Source organism: Entelurus aequoreus, linkage group LG13 (genome assembly GCF_033978785.1).
Source record: "Entelurus aequoreus isolate RoL-2023_Sb linkage group LG13, RoL_Eaeq_v1.1, whole genome shotgun sequence".
Taxonomy (NCBI): domain Eukaryota; kingdom Metazoa; phylum Chordata; class Actinopteri; order Syngnathiformes; family Syngnathidae; genus Entelurus; species Entelurus aequoreus.
Genome location: NC_084743.1, coordinates 7,670,135 through 7,689,994, shown reverse-complemented (window position 1 = coordinate 7,689,994; position 19,860 = coordinate 7,670,135). Strand labels below are relative to the sequence as shown.

The following is a 19,860-nucleotide window of genomic DNA, read 5'->3' as shown; positions in this document are numbered from 1 at the left end:
TTATTTAACAATTATATATATATATATATATATATATATATATATATATATATATATATATATATATATACATATATATATATTATATATATATATATATTATATGTAATAGTTGTATATATTATATTATATATATAATAAATGTACGTAATATATTATATACATGAGCAGCCACTCAACCTGGACACAGCGCATGTCCGGAGAACCCTGAGAGTGAACCCCCGGAAAGCAGTGGGACCTGATGACATTCCGGGCAAGGTGCTTAAGGGATGTGCAGATCAGCTGGCTGGGGTTCTCACAGACATCTTCAACACCTCGCTGACCCAGGCTGTGGTACCATCATGTTTTAAGGCGGCCACAACCCTTCCAGTGCCTAAAAAACCCACAATCTCCTCCCTCAAAGATTATCGCCCCGTGGCACTAACCCCCATCATAATGAAGTGCTTCGAGAGGCTGGTAAAGGAACACATTGTCTCCAGACTTCCCCCCACAATCGACCCATACCAGTTTGCTTATCGCCCTAACCGCTCCACAGAGGACGCCATCTCCTCTGCACTCCACCAGAGCTTAGAACACCTAGAAGGAAAGGACACACACGTGCGGATGTTGTTTCTGGACTTCAGCTCGGCGTTCAACACCATCATCCCGCAGCACTTGGTGAGCAAACCTTGGATTCAGTACCCCCCTATGCAACTGGCTGCTTGACTTCCTCACAGACAGACCCCATTCTGTGAGAGTGGGCGACAACACCTCCAGTGCCATCTCCCTGATCACCGGCTCCCCCCAGGGCTGCGTCCTGAGTCCGCTGCTGTTCACGTTGATGACCCATGACTGCTGCGCCAGGTCCACTACTAACCACATTGTGAAGTATACAACAGTAGTGGGTCTCATCCGTGACAACAACCACATGGACTACAGGGAGGTGAAACATCTGGTTGAGTGGTGCAGAACCAACAACGTGGTCCTGAATGTCGACAAGACCAAGAAGATCATGGTCCACTTTAGGAAGCACCAGTCCAGCCACACTCCACTCTTCATCAACGGCACAGCAGTGGAGATGGTAAGCAGCACTAAGTTCCTGGGGGGTGCAGATAACTGACAATATAACCTGGTCCCTACACACCGGAGCTCTTGTAAAAAGAGCTCAGCAGCGCATGCACTTTTAAAAGTTAAAATTGCGGTTTTGCGTGGGATGAAAAGAGCACAGCTCCCTCCCCCCATTCTCACCACGTTCTACAGAGGCACTATAGAGACCAACAGCATCTCTGTGTGAACTGGAGCCTGCAGTGCCTCGGACTGGAAGTCTCTGCAGAGAGTGGTGAGGACAGCAGAAAAGATCATCAGGATTCCTCTTCCTCCTATCCAGGAAATTGCAAAAACCGCTGCCTGACCAGGGCTCAGAAAATCTGCAGAGACTCCTCCAACCCCACGACCACAGAACTTTCCTCCAGAAGGTCTTATCTTTGTCCATGTGATGTCAGATGAAACAAAAATGGAGCAGTTTGGCCACAACACCCAGCAATATGTTTTTTGTGAGCAACAAGTATGTCCTCCAATCACTACATCACACAAAAATAAGAGTTGTAGAAATGATTGGAAACTCAAGAAAGTCATGACATGATGTTCTTTACAAGTGTATGTACACTTTTGACCACTACTGTATGTGTATGCGTGTGTGTGTATATACGTATGTGTGTATATGCAGGTGTATAAGTATGTGTATAATTATGTGTGTGTATGTGTATATGTAGGTATTATATATGTGTATATGTATATGTATGTGGATGTATGTGTATACGTGTATATGTATGTGTACGTGTGTGTGTGTGTACGTGTGTGTGTGTGTGTGTGTGTGTGTGTACGTGTGTGTGTGTGTGTGTGTGTGTGTGTGTGTGTGTGTACGTGTGTGTGTGTGTGTGTGTGTGTGTGTGTGTGTGTGTGTGTGTGTGTACGTGTGTGTGTGTGTGTGTGTGTGTGTGTGTGTGTGTGTGTGTGTGTGTGTGTGTGTGTGTGTGTGTGTTATCATATCAACGACGAGCTGGTCCTATTAAAATGTCTGTCGAGAACGAGGAGAAAAAAACCATCTTTCCACGGCGGTCCAAATTGACTTGTGGCGAGCTGCCAGAAAGACTGGGATGCAGCTAGAAAGAGCTAGAACCTCCAGCAAGGTTAACTGGATCAGCACCAACTTCATAAACACAACTTGTCTTACTCTCAGAGTCCAGAAGGGAATGTTTTTGGAACTAACGACTCAGTAACCTCAGCCTAGAACCTTGTAGAATGTGAGGGAGTCTTCAGTCTCAAGAACAAATGTAGGTCAGTGTGAGACAAGACACAGGTGTGGTCTGTATTCATGATCAAAGTCAGGAGACTACATCTAATACAACAAAAGGTGTGGTCTGTATTCATGATCAAAGTCAGGAGACTACATCTAATACAACAAAAGGTGTGGTCTGTATGATGATCAAAGTCAGGAGACTACATCTAATACAACAAAAGAAGACAGGTGTGGTCTGTATGATGATCAAAGTCAGGAGACTACATCTAATACAACAAAAGGTGTGGTCTGTATGATGATCAAAGTCAGGAGACTACATCTAATACAACAAAAGGTGTGGTCTGTATGATGATCAAAGTCAAGAGACTACATCTAATACAACAAAAGGTGTGGTCTGTATTCATGATCAAAGTCAAGAGACTACATCTAATACAACAAAAGGTGTGGTCTGTATGATGATCAAAGTCAGGAGACTACATTTAATACAACAAAAGAAGACAGGTGTGGTCTGTATGATGATCAAAGTCAGGAGACTACATCTAATACAACAAAAGGTGTGGTCTGTATTCATGATCAAAGTCAGGAAACTACATCTAATACAACAAAAGGTGTGGTCTGTATGATGATCAAAGTCAGGAGACTACATCTAATACAACAAAAGGTGTGGTCTGTATGATGATCAAAGTCAGGAGACTACATCTAATACAACAAAAGGTGTGGTCTGTATGATGATCAAAGTCAGGAGACTACATCTAATACAACAAAAGGTGTGGTCTGTATTCATGATCAAAGTCAGGAGACTACATCTAATACAACAAAAGGTGTGGTCTGTATTCATGATCAAAGTCAGGAAACTACATCTAAAACGTATTTTCTTCCAACAACATCGTGAAGCCAAAATGTGTGACTGAAGTCTGCTACTGACTGGTAGAAGTGGTAGCGTCTGTGCAGGACTCTACTGTATCTCTTTGTTCCATGGCTTTCACAGTGCTATCGACATGTGTGCTATCGACATGTATGTTATCGACATGTGTTATTGACATGTATGTTATCGACATGTACGTTATCGACATGTGTGCTATCGACATGTGTTATTGACATGTGTGCTGTCGATGTGTGCTATTGACATGTGTGTTATAGACATGTGGGTTATCGACACGTGTGTTATCGATCCGTGTGCTATCGACATGTGTGTTATCAACATGTGTGCTCTCCACATGTCTGTTATCAACAGGTGTGTTATCCACATGTGTGTTATCCACATGTGTGTTATCCACATGTATGTTATTGACATGTGTGTTATCCACATGTGTGTTATCGACATGTGTGTTCTCCACATGTGTGTTATCGACATGTGTGTTATCGACATGTGTGTTATCCACATGTGTGTTATCGACATGTGTGTTATCAACATGTGTGTTATCCACATGTGTGTTATCCACATGTGTGTTATCCACATGTATGTTATTGACATGTGTGTTATCCACATGTGTGTTATCGACATGTGTGTTCTCCACATGTGTGTTATCGACATGTGTGTTATCGACATGTGTGTTATCCACATGTGTGTTATCCACATGTGTGTTATCAACATGTGTGTTATCCACATGTGTGTTATCCACATGTGTGTTATCAACATGTGTGTTATCCACATGTGTGTTATCCACATGTGTGTTATCAACATGTGTGTTATCCACATGTGTGTTATCAACATGTGTGTTATCCACATGTGTGTTATCGACATGTGTGTTATCGACATGTGTGTTATCCACATGTGTGTTATCCACATGTGCTTCTTCAGGCTGGTACTGGTGACCAGTCTCTGGAGCGTTGATGACAAGCAGGTTCTTCATGGAGTCAGACATGGCCTCCTTCACCTCGTCCTCAGACTCCTCAAAGTTCCTTTGGGGCAAAGCAAAAGTGAGGCAAAAGAAGAGTAAATCATGTCAGAAAAGAGAGGAATCATAAATGTTGATGCTAATAACATGAACAAATAGGTTGTCACACAAAGTTTGGTATTTCAATGTTTGTTTTTACAGAACAGCAACAACACAAGGCAGGTGTACCAGGATTTTCAACCAGTCCTTGTCCTAGTACATCGTCCCACCCTGTCTAAAAGACTGTTATCGTCCCACTGCCAAAAGATCAGCTTGAATGACTAGCGTCCAGTGGCACTTACACCAATCATTATGAAGTGCTTTGAATCTCTGGTTCACCTCAAATCTGCCACCTGCATTGGACTCTCACCAGTTTGCGTACAGGGCCTACAGGTCTACAGAGGATGCTATGGCACACTGCTCTGAGCCACCTAGAGCTGCTGGGGAGCTATGCAAGGCTACTCTTTGTTGATTTTAGCTCTGCGTTCAATACCATCCTCCCCCACAGACAGCTGGGACTGTATTCCTCCATCTGCCACTGGATCCTGGACTTCCTGACAAACCGCTCTCAGAGGGTGAGAGTAGGCTCCCACCTCTCAGCATCAGCACCGGCTCCCGGCTTCACAACTCAAGCTCACCTGTGCTCCAGCGATCGGCGGCTCGACGGAGGACTTCGCCCCGTTCATCGACACGGTCGGCGGCGGCGGTGGAGGACGACCCAGACATCGTTGAAGGCAGCGACCCAGCGGCGGCGAACGGCGCGGCGAGCAGTGCGGCGGCGGCGGTGGAGGACGACCCAGACATCGGTGATGGCGGCGAACTGCACGAGACGAACAGCGCGGCGGCGGTCAACGAGGTGACTGTGGACATCGACACCCCGGTCTGCAGTGGAGACGGTGTGGCGGGGGTCCACGCCGCCTCTCCCCGGTCCCTGACGGTCGAGGACGCGGCGTCTGGACCCACGGCATACCCAGGATTTAGAGGCGCCTTCACACATCCATTTTCTTTGTTTTCTTTTTCTTTTTCTTTGTCTTCAAACGGACAAAACCCCGCCAAAATGAAATCCACCCCCACCCCCGCCCCCCCTACCTGGCCTCCCCCTCTCCAACTCCGCCCCTTTTCTGGTCAGTACCACAACACAGCGGACTCTGATGCTCTTTTTGGTTCCAGTGGACTACACATCATCCACCTTAATGTGAACAGCCTCTCTGGAACCAAACTCGACCAAATCAGAGAAATGTTCCTCAACACGAAGGTAAAAATCTTGTGTTTCTCTGAAACCAAATTTGATCAAAGTATTTCTGACTCAGAGATAGAAATAGAAAACTTTTCGGTTATCAGAACGGACAGGAATAAACACGGTGGGGGCGTTTGTATGTATATTCACCAAGATATTAAATACATAACTCGCACTGATATTAACCACAATGACCTGGAATCTGTGTGGGCGGAAATCAAATTTAAAAACGCTAAGCCGGTACTAATAGGGACTGTTTATGGACCCCCTAATCAGAGTGATTTCTATGGGGCTCTAGAGGAGTGCTTGGCTGGGACAGACAACGTGGAGAAAATTATAACTGGGGATCTGAACACAGATATTCAACGCAGAGATGCGCCTGTCTTCAGATCCTACAGCAAGTTTTGTAATCTACACGGTCTTTCCTAGCTAATAGCGCTACCTACAAGGGTGTGTGATTCCACCCAATCAACCATAGATCTCATTCTCACTTCAGACCGGCCTAAAATAAAAAATTGGGGGGGTCATGATCTGTGGTCTTAACGACCACTATCTAACTTTCTGCACCCGCAAAATAGCTAAACCCAAAGCCAATGGCCACATAACAGCCCAATCCAGATCCCTTAAAAAATACTCCAGTGATAATTTCAATTTAAAATGAGATGAGTGGGACTGGTCCCCTGTGCTCGCGAGCAACCTGGTCCATGTTGCTTGGGATCGCTTCAAAACGGCGTTCCTAAAGATACTAAATGACATGGCTCCCGTGAAAACAGTCAGGATCAAAGCCCGCTCGGAACCATGGATGAATCCGGACCTATTAGCTGCCATAAAAGACAGAGACAGAAAATACTCTGAATACCAAAAGTGTAAAACAGAAGTAGATAAACAACCCAATAATATCAACCTCAAATTACTCCTTTCAACTCTCAAAAAGCAATGCAATAAATTAAGAAATAAGTCAACCAACCTGACTAAATCCTTAAAAAAAAATTACATTAACGACAAAATAGAGGAAAACACGAATAAGCCACGTGAGCTCTGGAAAATTCTCAACAAGCAGCTTCCTGGTTGCAGCCAGAAACTTAAAACCAGACTCACCAACATCAGCATCAAGGAGGGTGACTCCCTCATTACAGACAAAATGGAGGTAGCTACCAGACTTAACGCCTTTTTCACCAGCATAGCCGCAACTCTTGTCAACAAGCTGTCCCACCACTCTGGTCGCTTTGGTGTAGAACACATTAAAGCCTTCTACAGTAAGCTAGGAGTATCCAACGATGATTTCAAATTAGAAATGGTCACAGCTGATGAGGTGTTTAAAAAATTGAGCGCGCTCCACCCTAACAAGGCCACCGGCCTTGACAATATTCCCTCCAGATTCCTCAGGGACTCTGCCTCCATCATTGCCCCGATCATCACGCACATAATAAACCTATCAATTACACAAGGCCAAGTACCAAAAGATTTTAAGATAGCAAGAGTAACTCCCCTCTTTAAAAAAGAAAGCAAATTAGAACCTTGCAACTACCGACCTGTTTCTATTCTCAGTTCCATTTCGAAAGTAATGGAGAAAATAGTTTATGAACAGGTCGATAGTTACCTTGCCACTAATAAACTCATGTACAAATTCCAATCTGACTTCAGAACTAACCACTCCACTGACACATGCCTTCACTATCTGACTTCAGAACTAACCACTCCACTGACACATGCCTTCTCTATGTGAGCGAGCACATCAAACATGAGGTGGACGCGGGCAAATACTGCGGCATGGTCATGCTGGACCTTCAGAAGGTCTTTGACACCGTTAACCACGCTATACTGTTGGATAAGCTCAGAGCAATCGGATTTAACAAAACCTCTTGGAGCTGGATGCAATCTTACTTGGAGGGGAGGGAGCAGGTGGTAGAGGTGAACGGCACCGTGTCCCCCCCCCCCTCTCAGTGAGCTGTGGAGTCCCCCAAGGCAGTATATTGGGACCTTTACTGTTCCTAATATACATAAACGACTTGTCATCAGCATGCGACTGTGAATTGTTTTTGTTTGCAGATGACTCTGCCCTGCTGGTATCCGGCAAAGACAAGTCACAGGTGGAGAAAATCCTCAGTGCTGAGCTCTGTAGAACTTGCACCTGGCTCGCTGACAACAAGCTATCCATACACTTGGGTAAAACTGAATCCATCCTGTTTGGGTCCCACATCAACCTTAAGTCAATGACTTCACTATAAAAGTGGGTGACATTGTTATCACCAGGAAAGATGAGGTCACCTACCTAGGTTCCATTCTAGAGGCTAACCTTTCCTGTGATAAAATGGCAACCAAGGTAATCAAAAAGGTTAACCAACGAACGAGATTTCTCTACAGAATCTCCTCTCTGGTCAACAAAAGCACCTTGAGGATTCTGGCGGGAACTCTCTTTCAACCCTTTTTCCATTACGCATGCACCTCCTGGTACCCTAGCACCTCCAAAACCCTCAAATCTAAACTCCAAACATCCCAGAACAAGCTAGTCAGATTACTTCTAGACCTCCACCCCAGATCCCACCTCACTCCTACCCACTTCTCCAAAGTGGGCTGGCTCAAGGTGGAGGACAGAGTTAAACAACTTGCACTGAGCCTAGTCTATAAAATCCGCTACACCTCCCTGATACCGAAGTACATGTCAAACTACTTCCTTAATGTAAATGACCGCCATAACCACAACACCGGGGGGAGCTCCACTAACCACGTTAAACCCAGATTCCGAACTAACAAAGGTCTTAACTCAGTCTCTTTCTATGCCACATCAATGTGGAATGCGCTCCCAACAGGTGTAAAAGAAAGGGCATCTCTACCCTCCTTCAAAACCGCAATAAAAGTTCACCTCCAGGCAGCTACAACCCTAAACTAACACCCTCCCCGGATTGCTAATAATCAAATGCAGATACTTTTTATTATGCCTTCTGATCTCTCTCTCTCTCTCTCTCTCTCTCTCTCTCTCTCTCTCTCTATGTCCACTACTTGCTGTCCATATATCCCCCCCCATCCCCCTGACTGTATTATGATGATAGTATATATCTGATAGTATATATCTGTATCATGACCCCGACTTAAACAAGTTGAAAAACTTATTCGGGTGTTACCATTTAGTGGTCAATTGTACGGAATATGTACTTCACTGTGCAACCTACTAATAAAAGTCTCAATCAATCAATCAATCAATCAATCCCCCCAGGGCTGCGTGCTAAGCCCCCTACTCTACACCCTCTACACTCATGACTACACCCCTGCCCATGCCAGCAACACCACTATTACATTTGCAGACAACACCACAGTAGTGGGACTCATGTCTGGGAGGGATGAGTCTGCCTACAGAAATGAAGTGGAGCGGCTGACTGGGTGGTGCAGGGAAAACAACCTGGTCCTTAACACCACTAAGATCAAGGAGCTGATCATTGACTTCCGGAAGAAAAAAACGGTAAACATCCAACCACTGTACATCAACAGGGACTATGTGGAGAGGGTCTCTAACTTCAGGTTCCTGGGCATCCAGATGTCGTCGAGTGCCGACACCTCAGTGACCATCAAAAAGGCACAGCAGAGACCTGTCACAAAAACTGCTTGTGTCCTTCTTAGAGAGTGTGCTGACATACTGCATGTGTGTATGGTATGACATACTGCATGTGTGTATGGTATGACATACTGCATGTGTGTATGGTATGACATACTGCATGTGTGTATGGTATGACATACTGCATGTGTGTATGGTATGACATGCTGCATGTGTGTATGGTATGACATGCTGCATGTGTGTATGGTATGACATACTGCATGTGTGTATGGTATGACATAGTGCATGTGTGTATGGTATGACATACTGCATGTGTGTATGGTATGACATAGTGCATGTGTGTATGGTATGACATGCTGCATGTGTGTATGGTATGACATAGTGCATGTGTGTATGGTATGACATACTGCATGTGTGTATGGTATGACATGCTGCATGTGTGTATGGTATGACATAGTGCATGTGTGTATGGTATGACATACTGCATGTGTGTATGGCCCTGAGAGAACAGTTCCTGTCTTCAAACGATACCAGCGTGTCAACTTACGTGTCGTCGTCGTGGTCCGACCCGGACTGAAGGCGCACTTCGTCCAGTTCCACATCCGAGTCGTCCTCCATTTCCTCCCTGTCTGAGTCTGAGAGAGGAAAGGTCATGCTAACCCTACTTCCTGTGTGTACTTCAGCTGTGGTCAGCTGACCTGCGCTCGCCAAGTCCACCGTGGTGGTCCGTGGGTCGGCTTGAGCAAGTGCGTCCAGCAGGGTTCTGGGGAGGCGGTGGACCCACTGGCGGCGACCTGCCTGGTCCCCCTCACCTGAGAAGACAAAGTCATTCAGCCACTTGAGTCCCTCTTGGACAGGAGGTGCAGGGCAACATTAAACCTGCTTGGTCATCCAGCATAGTGCCGGAGAGCGAGTCCATGTGGACCAGCGCCTCCAGCAGTGTCTTAGGGGGCCTCTGAGTCCAGACCCTCCTGGCTGGATGAAAGTGGTCTCTCTCTTCTGTCAGGTTGTGATGGTCTACTTCCTGTTGGTCCTCTGGTGTCCCCTTGTCCTCCTCTGAGGTGTCCTTCATCCCATCCTCTGGTGTCCCCTTGTCCTCCTCTGAGGGGACCTTCATCCCATCCTCTGGTGTCCCCTGGTCCTCCTCTGAGGTGTCCTTCATCCCATCCTCTGGTGTCCCATTGTCCTCCTCTGAGGTGTCCTTCATCCCATCCTCTGGTGTCCCCTGGTCCTCCTCTGAGGTGTCCTTCATCCCATCCTCTGGTGTCCCCTGGTCCTCCTCTGAGGTGTCCTTCATCCCATCCTCTGGTGTCCCCTGGTCCACCTCTGAAGTGTCCTTCATCCCATCACTGTCATCCAGGCGGATCTCAAACATAATTGCTTTCTGCAACAGAAACAAAACATGGATCACGTCATTAAAGTATCCAAGAGTCTGCTGAGACTCTAGTCTGTAGACCAGGCTTGGGCAAATCAGGGTCCGTGTGTTAACACTTTTCATTCCGGCCCGCCAGACAAAAGTCTTTTTTGAAAGCATCAAAAGTGGAGCTGCCAATACGATTGATGGCTTTTTTCAACTGAGTGCAAGTCTTGAACTAAAGCCAGTATTCACATGCTTGGTTTATTAGGCTAATCTAATTTTTGGAGGTGGTCTGTCATAAAGTGTTTCATATTGTGAGTGTTTGTATCGTGTTTAGCTCTCAGCCTTTTCTACCGCATGTTAGGAATTTATTTCACTGATGCTGAACAACTTAGACGAATTGAAAGTGTTCCTTAAAAAGCAGAATGTGTGACACTTTTACAGCTAAACTGTTGTGTCCAAAAATTAGACAGAGAAAACTCACAGTGCCAAGTTACAAAGGAGAAATACATGAATATATATATATACAGTATATATATATATATATGTATATATATCTTGAGGGGTTTGCTTACATGTCCCTTGGCAAGTTTACCTGCAATAAGGAGCTTTTGGTAGCCATCCACAAGCTTCTGCTTGAATTTTTGCCCACTCCTCTTGACAAAATTGGTGCAGTTCAGCTAAATGTGTTGGTTTTCTGACATGGACTTGTTTCTTCAGCATTGTCCACATGTTTAAGTCAGGACTTTGGGAAGGCCATTCTAAAACCTTCATTCTAGCCTGATTTAGCCATTCCTTTACCACTTTTGAGGTGTTGTTGGGGTCATTGTCCGGTTGGAACACCCAACTGCTCCCAAGACCCAGCCTCCGGGCTGATGATTTTAGCTGGTCCCGAAGAATTTGGATCCATCAGATCCATTTTTGTTTCATATGACCACAGAACTTTCCTCCAGAAGGTCTTATCTTTGTCCATGTGATGTCAGATGAAACAAAAATGGAGCTGTTTGGACACAATACCCAGCAATATGTTTGGAGGAGAAAAGGTGAGGCCTTTAATCCCAGGAACACCATCCCTACCGTCAAGCATGGTGGTGGCAGTATTATGCTCTGGGCCTGTTTTGCTGCCAATGGAACTGCTGCTTTAAATGGGACAATGAAAAAGGAGGATTAGCTCCAAAAGCTAAAATCATCAGCCCGACGGAGCAGCACTCTTTGAAACAGGCAATTATTCATCAGGCACTGCAGCACAACACAACAGAAGAAGAAGAAAAAAAGAAAAAGATGGCAACACCGGCAGCAAACGTGGTACGCGACAAACTAAAAAAGGGAATACAAAAGACCAGGGGAAAAAAAGACCAGAAAAGTTCAGCGTGGACTCGTTTTTATGAGATTGTAAATCAGGATGATAGCAATGCTGGCTACGTGATTTGCAGAGTTGCGACGCTGTTTATGTCTACGACAGTCACAAAACCGGGACATCTAACATGGTGCATCACATTTGTGCAAAACCCCAAACCTCCACAAACACCCTGAGCATGAGCAGTTTGTGATCCCAGAAGAGTGCCACAGGATGTTAAAACAAGGCTTACAGATGCATGTGTGGACCTGTGCACTAATGATATGCGCCCGTTTGATATAGTCTCAGGTAAAGGGTTTCAACAAGTGGCCCAGACGCTGATTGACATAGGCGCTAAGTGCGGTGCCGTGGATGCTGGTGCCATCCTGCCCCACCGTGTGTGATCGGGCAAAGCTGCAGGCTTCCACTGCTAAGCAGACACTTTCGGAGGACATCCAAAAAGCCATCAGCAACAACGGAGATATTTCTGTAACCAGCGATATGTGGACAGATGAATTTAAAAAGAGAGCATACACAGTCCTTACGTGTCACTACATCAGGGAGTGGAAGCTGGAAAATCGTATTTTGGCAACAGTGGAGTTTGACCCAACACTGAAAAAAACCAGCGAAAACCTCCATGAGCAGATAACCGGTGTATTGACGTCCTACGGAATACAGCCATTTAAGGTCGTTTTTGTCAGTGACCAGGGCCCTAACATAAAAGCCGCACTCCGCTCCTACCACTGGATTCCGTGCTCCGCACACATCCTGAACACGGTGCTGAGACACACCTTCGGTAGAAAGGGTGACTCTGAGGGCATTGAAGATGTCCTGGACATGATCGATTACTGCAAAGAGCTTGTTGCATTTCTGAAAAGAACCGGTGCCGTCGCTGGCCTAAAGCACACCGTGAATCAAAAATGTGATGTGCGATGGAACAGTAAAGTCATGATGTTGGAATCAATCCAGGAACAATACCAAGACATCAGAGAGCTGCTACGGAGCAAAGACCAAGAACATCGCCTCGATGGCATTCACCAGGATCAACTCGCACACTTGATCCAGTTTCTCACCCTTTTCAAGTCAGCAATCAGCGAGCTTGAAGGAGAACATCACCCAACCGTTCAGATGGTTCTGCTCTGGTTTTTCAAGCTGAAAAAACACTGTGAGCCCAAGTTTGGAGACCCACCTTGCATGAAAACTCTCTGCTCTCGCACGTCTGCTCTGCTTGATGAGAAGATGCATCCGACTGCTACTCACAAAATCGCCACTTTTCTCCACCCGAAATTTAAGTCGCTGAAAATGCTGGCAGAAGACGACAGACGAGAGGTGATTAAGCAAGTTGGGGAACTTCTTCCAGAGGAAAGCGTCTGTGTCAGTCGTGATGGAGAAGAAAACCCTGCCACCGAGCCACCTGCCACCGAGCCACCTGCCACCGAGCCACCTGCCACCGAGCCACCTGCCACCGAGACACCTGCCCCCGAGCCACCTGCCACCGAGCCACCTGCCACCGAGCCACCTGCCCCCGAGCCACCTGCCACCGAGCCACCTGCCCCCGAGCCACCTGCCACCGAGCCACCTGCCACCGAGCCACCTGTCACCGAGCCACCTGCCACCGAGCCACCTGCCACCGAGCCACCTGCCACCTGCCACCGAGCCACCTGCCACCGAGCCACCTGCCACCGAGCCACCTGCCACCGAGCCACCTGCCCCCGAGCCACCTGCCACCGAGCCACCTGCCCCCGAGCCACCTGCCACCGAGCCACCTGCCACCGAGCCACCTGTCACCGAGCCACCTGCCACCGAGCCACCTGCCACCGAGCCACCTGCCACCTGCCACCGAGCCACCTGCCACCTGTCACCGAGCCACCTGTCACCGAGCCACCTGCCACCTGCCACCGCGCCACCTGTCACCGAGCCACCTGTCACCGAGCCACCTGTCACCGAGCCACCTGCCACCGAGCCACCTGCCACCGAGCCACCTGTCACCGAGCCACCTGCCACCGAGCCACCTGCCACCGAGCCACCTGCCACCGAGCCACCTGTCACCGAGCCACCTGCCACCGAGCCACCTGCCACCGAGCCACCTGTCACCGAGCCACCTGTCACCGAGCCACCTGCCACCGAGCCACCTGTCACCGAGCCACCTGTCACCGAGCCACCTGCCACCGAGCCACCTGCCACCGAGCCACCTGCCACCGAGCCACCTGCCACCGCGCCACCTGTCACCGAGCCACCTGTCACCGAGCCACCTGCCACCGAGCCACCTGTCACCGAGCCACCTGCCACCGAGCCACCTGCCACCGAGCCCCCTGTCACCGAGCCACCTGTCACCGAGCCCCCTGCCACCGAGCCACCTGCCACCGAGCCACCTGCCACCGAGCCCCCTGTCACCGAGCCACCTGTCACCGAGCCCCCTGTCACCGAGCCACCTGCCACCGAGCCCCCTGTCACCGAGCCACCTGTCACCGAGCCCCCTGCCACTGAGCCACCTGCCACCGAGCCCCCTGTCACCGAGCCACCTGCCACCGAGCCACCTGCCACCGAGCCACCTGTCACCGAGCCACCTGCCACCGAGCCCCAATCAGCAACAGAGCAAGGTGAGTTGATACATTGCCTGCCTGCCTGGGCTATTAAGTTTATGTTATGTTGATTGACTGTTTTGTAGGTGTAAAATATTAGGCTATAATAGATTGTATCGGTCCTTTAGGTGGAGCTGATGGCGCATCATCGAAAAAGAAAAGGATTGACTTCACAGAATGGGAGGAGGATACAGCTGTGCTTGTTGATGAAGTAGAGGATTATTCCTCTACAAACTTCCATCTCGACGGATCAGCAGAGAAAAATCTACTTTCCTTTTGGGGGAAACAAGGACAATCATTCCCACGACTACAACAACTTTTGGGGGAAACAAGGACAATCATTCCCACGACTACAACAACTTTTGGGGGAAACAAGGACAATCATTCCCACGACTACAACAACTTTTGGGGGAAACAAGGACAATCATTCCCACGACTACAACAACTTTTGGGGGAAACAAGGACAATCATTCCCACGACTACAACAACTTTTGGGGGAAACAAGGACAATCATTCCCACGACTACAACAACTTTTGGGGGAAACAAGGACAATCATTCCCACGACTACAACAACTTTTGGGGGAAACAAGGACAATCATTCCCACGACTACAACAACTTTTGGGGGAAACAAGGACAATCATTCCCACGACTACAACAACTTTTGGGGGAAACAAGGACAATCATTCCCACGACTACAACAACTTTTGGGGGAAACAAGGACAATCATTCCCACGACTACAACAACTTTTGGGGGAAACAAGGACAATCATTCCCACGACTACAACAACTTTTGGGGGAAACAAGGACAATCATTCCCACGACTACAACAACTTTTGGGGGAAACAAGGACAATCATTCCCACGACTACAACAACTTTTGGGGGAAACAAGGACAATCATTCCCACGACTACAACAACTTTTGGGGGAAACAAGGACAATCATTCCCACGACTACAACAACTTTTGGGGGAAACAAGGACAATCATTCCCACGACTACAACAACTTTTGGGGGAAACAAGGACAATCATTCCCACGACTACAACAACTTTTGGGGGAAACAAGGACAATCATTCCCACGACTACAACAACTTTTGGGGGAAACAAGGACAATCATTCCCACGACTACAACAACTTTTGGGGGAAACAAGGACAATCATTCCCACGACTACAACAACTTTTGGGGGAAACAAGGACAATCATTCCCACGACTACAACAACTTTTGGGGGAAACAAGGACAATCATTCCCACGACTACAACAACTTTTGGGGGAAACAAGGACAATCATTCCCACGACTACAACAACTTTTGGGGGAAACAAGGACAATCATTCCCACGACTACAACAACTTTTGGGGGAAACAAGGACAATCATTCCCACGACTACAACAACTTTTGGGGGAAACAAGGACAATCATTCCCACGACTACAACACCTGGCCAAGAGAATCCTATGCGTCCCAGCAACAAGTGAGTGCCGCAAGTGAGCTCCTTCAGCGCAGCACGGTGCATTTTAGAGGCCAGGCGCTCTCGCATGAATCCTGGCACTGTAGATGCCATTTTATTCCTGCATAGTGCTAACAAAAAAAAAAAGTAAGTAGACATACGGTTGGATATGTTAAAGGAATGAGTCTACGTTACCTAGGCTATACCAAATAAGCCCATGTCTAACCTATATTGAGTTGGGTCAGCTGAATAATTGTGATGGTTACGTGTTGTTTAGGCGCACTACAATGCAAAGGAATTAAGGCAATTGTGTTGTTTGTTGTGGTTTTTTTCTATTGGAGATATACTACTTTGTGTTCATTATATACTAGTGTGTGTTCATTATATATTAGTGTGTGTTCATTATATACTAGTGTGTGTTCATTATATACTAGTGTGTGTTCATTATATACTAGTGTGTGTTGATTATATACTAGTGTGTGTTGATTATATACTAGTGTGTGTTCATTATATACTACTTTGTGTTCATTATATACTAGTGTGTGTTCATTATATACTAGTGTGTGTTGATTATATACTAGTGTGTGTTCATTATATACTAGTGTGTGTTCATTATATACTAGTGTGTGTTCATTATATACTAGTGTGTGTTCATTATATACTAGTGTGTGTTCATTATATACTAGTGTGTGTTGATTATATACTAGTGTGTGTTGATTATATACTAGTGTGTGTTCATTATATACTAGTGTGTGTTGATTATATACTAGTGTGTGTTGATTATATACTAGTGTGTGTTGATTATATACTAGTGTGTGTTCATTATATACTAGTGTGTGTTGATTATATACTAGTGTGTGTTGATTATATACTAGTGTGTGTTGATTATATACTAGTGTGTGTTCATTATCTGGCCTGGCTTTCAAGTGAAGTGCATCTCTGATTGGCTACAATGTAAGACTATTTAGCCGGCTTTGTTTGTCTATTTTCATTATAATTCAAGTTTGATGATAAAGTGCAGTCTGATGGCTTTGATTTCCCCCCTTCAGTTATTTGCCTTGGCCAATAAGTTGCAGGTCATTTATTATTAATTTAATGTGTTTGTTTAAATAGGGATGACATAGATATGTTATTGTATAATTTAAGTTTGTGCGCGTGATTGACAGCCTAAGGCTAATAGGCACTTTTTAATTTATTTTTAATTTCAACTTAAAAAGGTATGAGCCTATGTCTATGCCTACAACATAGACTGTGTTTATCTTTATTTTCCTGCCTGTGGTTGACAATGGAGATTGTCTGATATTTTGTCATGGCTGCAGATCAATCAATAAAGGTTCATCTTTGTCGCCAAATTGTTCACTGTTTCACTGTGCACCCGCCCTCGTCCCCATTGGAGCATTATAACGTTAACAAGATAATATTCATTGAAATAAATTCAGAACATCTTTTTTACCTAACGAAAATATAGGCCTAGTCTTTGTAAAACATGTTTTGAACTTCTTGCAAGCCTCCTTCTGCTTGCTGCAACTGCACACACAAAGTGTGAGGAGCTGATCTGAGGGCTTTGGCAACAATACTCAACACTTTCTTCATGGAAATGACAATAATATTATAATAAAGATAAATAATATTATCATGCATTGAATGTCTCTGCTGCATTGGATCAGTCTCCTTTCTTTAACAAGCAAAAGCTTTCTAACCTCACTAATGCCTTGCATCGTCTATTTATATTACATATATAACAACGGGCGGGTGTGGTTTTGATCAAATGTTGGTTCGGGTGGATGACGGGTGGATGACGACTTTTGTGATGCGGTTGCGGATGAAATAATTGCCTATCCGCGCATCTGTAATATAAATATAAATATACATTTACACACACACATATATATATATGTATATATATATATATATATATATATATATATATATATATATATATATATATATATATATATATATATATATATATATATATATATATATATATATATATATGTATATGGCCCTGGAGTCAAACTATTTGCCCATGTCTGCTCTAGATTCTAGTCTGCTTCTCTCTTCCAAGTCACCTGGTCCTTGTGTTTGTTCCTCAGGTCTTTCTTCCTGTTCTCCTCCCTGATCTCCTTGAGAGCCGCTTCAACATCCTGCAGTACCCAAGAGACGCCAGTAGGGAAAAGAAGGTTTCAAATAAAGGAGGTCTTACCTGTACAGCTTGGACTTGGTGCTCTGTGGGAGGGTCCCTCACAAAGGTGTCATGCTGATGAAAAGAAAGATTAGGAGGAAGTTGTCAGAGGTGGACAAGAGTGTGTACCTGAGCGTCGACTCTCAGTCTCATCTGTCTCATGTCCTGATGATACTGCTGTCTGATGGCATGCAGTTGTCTCAGGTACTCCTGCACATCATGGAACATCAATCAGGGCTCTGCATTCACTATCAAATCCATAGAGGCAGGATTCCTACCTGCTGGCCCTCCTGCTTCCTGTCCTGGACTGTATGCTTGCCCTCATCTTGATGGCCAGTTGGCCTGCAGCCCTCAGCCGTGCTGGGACGCAAACCCTGAGGACATGGAACACAGGCTCCTTCAGAGAAAGACTCATCCCCAATAGTTGAGGATCTCACCAGCTGTTTCTCTGCTCTCAGCTTGTACCGGTTGGCCTCCTGGCGCCTCTGGAGGTACTCTTCCCGAGCTGCTGCCACCCTGAAGGACACCAGATGCTGCAGTCCGACATGTCCAAGGGGACCCTTTGACAGGTGCACTTCACTCACAGCTTGTAGGGTTCTCCATGTGGATCTTGGAGGTCTTCACGTGGAGGAGGTGCAGGAAGAGGAAGTGGATGAGGTTGTGGAGAACATGAGTCTCCCTGCTGCAGAGCATCCAGTTGGACATAGAACTGCTGGTACTGTCCAAACCTGCACCCACACAAGTAGACTCAGCTCTAAGTGAGACAAACACAACTTACTGATGTATCCTATTTGATCTAGAACCTACTTGTGGTTCTGATGACATGCTGCGTCTCCAGCTGCTCTCAGGGGAAGAAGCTACAAGCACATGTCAGAAGAAGAGTCAACACATTTGTGTCCTTTATGGAACCCTCAATACAAGCATATATGTCCTCTTTGGAACCCTGAACACAAGCATATATGTCCTCTTTGGAACCCTGAACACAAGCATATATGTCCTCTTTGGAACCCCCAACAAAAACATATATGTACTCATTGGAACCCCTAACATAAAAATAACATAAAAAGACATGTCCTCTTTGGAACCCTGAACACAAGCATATATGTCCTCTTTGGAACCCTGAACACAAGCATATATGTCCTCTTTGGAACCCTGAACACAAACATATATGTCCTCTTTGGAACCCTGAACACAAGCATATATGTCCTCTTTGGAACCCTGAACACAAGCATATATGTCCTCTTTGGAACCCCCAACAAAAACATATATGTACTCATTGGAACCCCTAACATAAAAATAACATAAAAAGACATGTCCTCTTTGGAACCCTGAACACAAGCATATATGTCCTCTTTGGAACCCTGAACACAAGCATATATGTCCTCTTTGGAACCCTGAACACAAACATATATGTCCTCTTTGGAACCCTGAACACAAGCATATATGTCCTCTTTGGAACCCTGAACACAAGCATATATGTCCTCTTTGGAACCCTGAACACAAGCATATATGTCCTCTTTGGAACCCTGAACACAAACATATATGTCCTCTTTGGAACCCTGAACACAAGCATATATGTCCTCTTTGGAACCCCCAACAAAAACATATATGTACTCATTGGAACCCCTAACATAAAAATAACATAAAAAGACATGTCCTCTTTGGAACCCTCAACACAAACAGCTATGTCCTCTTTGGAACCCCCAACAAAAACATATATGTACTCTTTGGAACCCCTAACATAAAAATACATGTCCTCTTTGGAACCCTCAACACAAACAGCTATGTCCTCTTTGGAACCCCCAACAAAAACATATATGTACTCTTTGGAACCCCTAACATAAAAATACATGTCCTCTTTGGAACCCTCAACACAAACAGCTATGTCCTCTTTGGAACCCTTAACAAAAACATATATGTACTCTTTGGAACCCCTAACATAAAAATACATGTCCTCTTTGGAACCCTCAACACAAACAGCTATGTCCTCTTTGGAACCCTTAACAAAAACATG

General features: G+C 45.8%; 1 protein-coding gene across 1 annotated transcript in view; it reads right to left on the bottom strand.

The window, feature by feature from the left end:
- Window positions 1-2,731: 2,731 nt before the first annotated feature.
- The window catches only part of LOC133663115 (serine/threonine-protein kinase Nek5-like), a 56,125-nt gene continuing 38,996 nt past the window's right edge, over window positions 2,732-19,860 (bottom strand). Inside the window, exons 12-22 of the mRNA XM_062067346.1 lie at window positions 18,654-18,703; window positions 18,431-18,574; window positions 18,284-18,362; window positions 18,125-18,220; window positions 17,976-18,056; window positions 17,868-17,921; window positions 17,734-17,808; window positions 9,822-10,326; window positions 9,641-9,754; window positions 9,490-9,577; window positions 2,732-4,180 (exon numbers count right to left, since the gene is read on the bottom strand). Coding sequence (XP_061923330.1) covers window positions 3,370-4,180; window positions 9,490-9,577; window positions 9,641-9,754; window positions 9,822-10,326; window positions 17,734-17,808; window positions 17,868-17,921; window positions 17,976-18,056; window positions 18,125-18,220; window positions 18,284-18,362; window positions 18,431-18,574; window positions 18,654-18,703 — 2,097 coding nt within the window. The 3' untranslated portion in view covers window positions 2,732-3,369. The remainder of the gene's footprint in view (window positions 4,181-9,489; window positions 9,578-9,640; window positions 9,755-9,821; window positions 10,327-17,733; window positions 17,809-17,867; window positions 17,922-17,975; window positions 18,057-18,124; window positions 18,221-18,283; window positions 18,363-18,430; window positions 18,575-18,653; window positions 18,704-19,860) is intronic.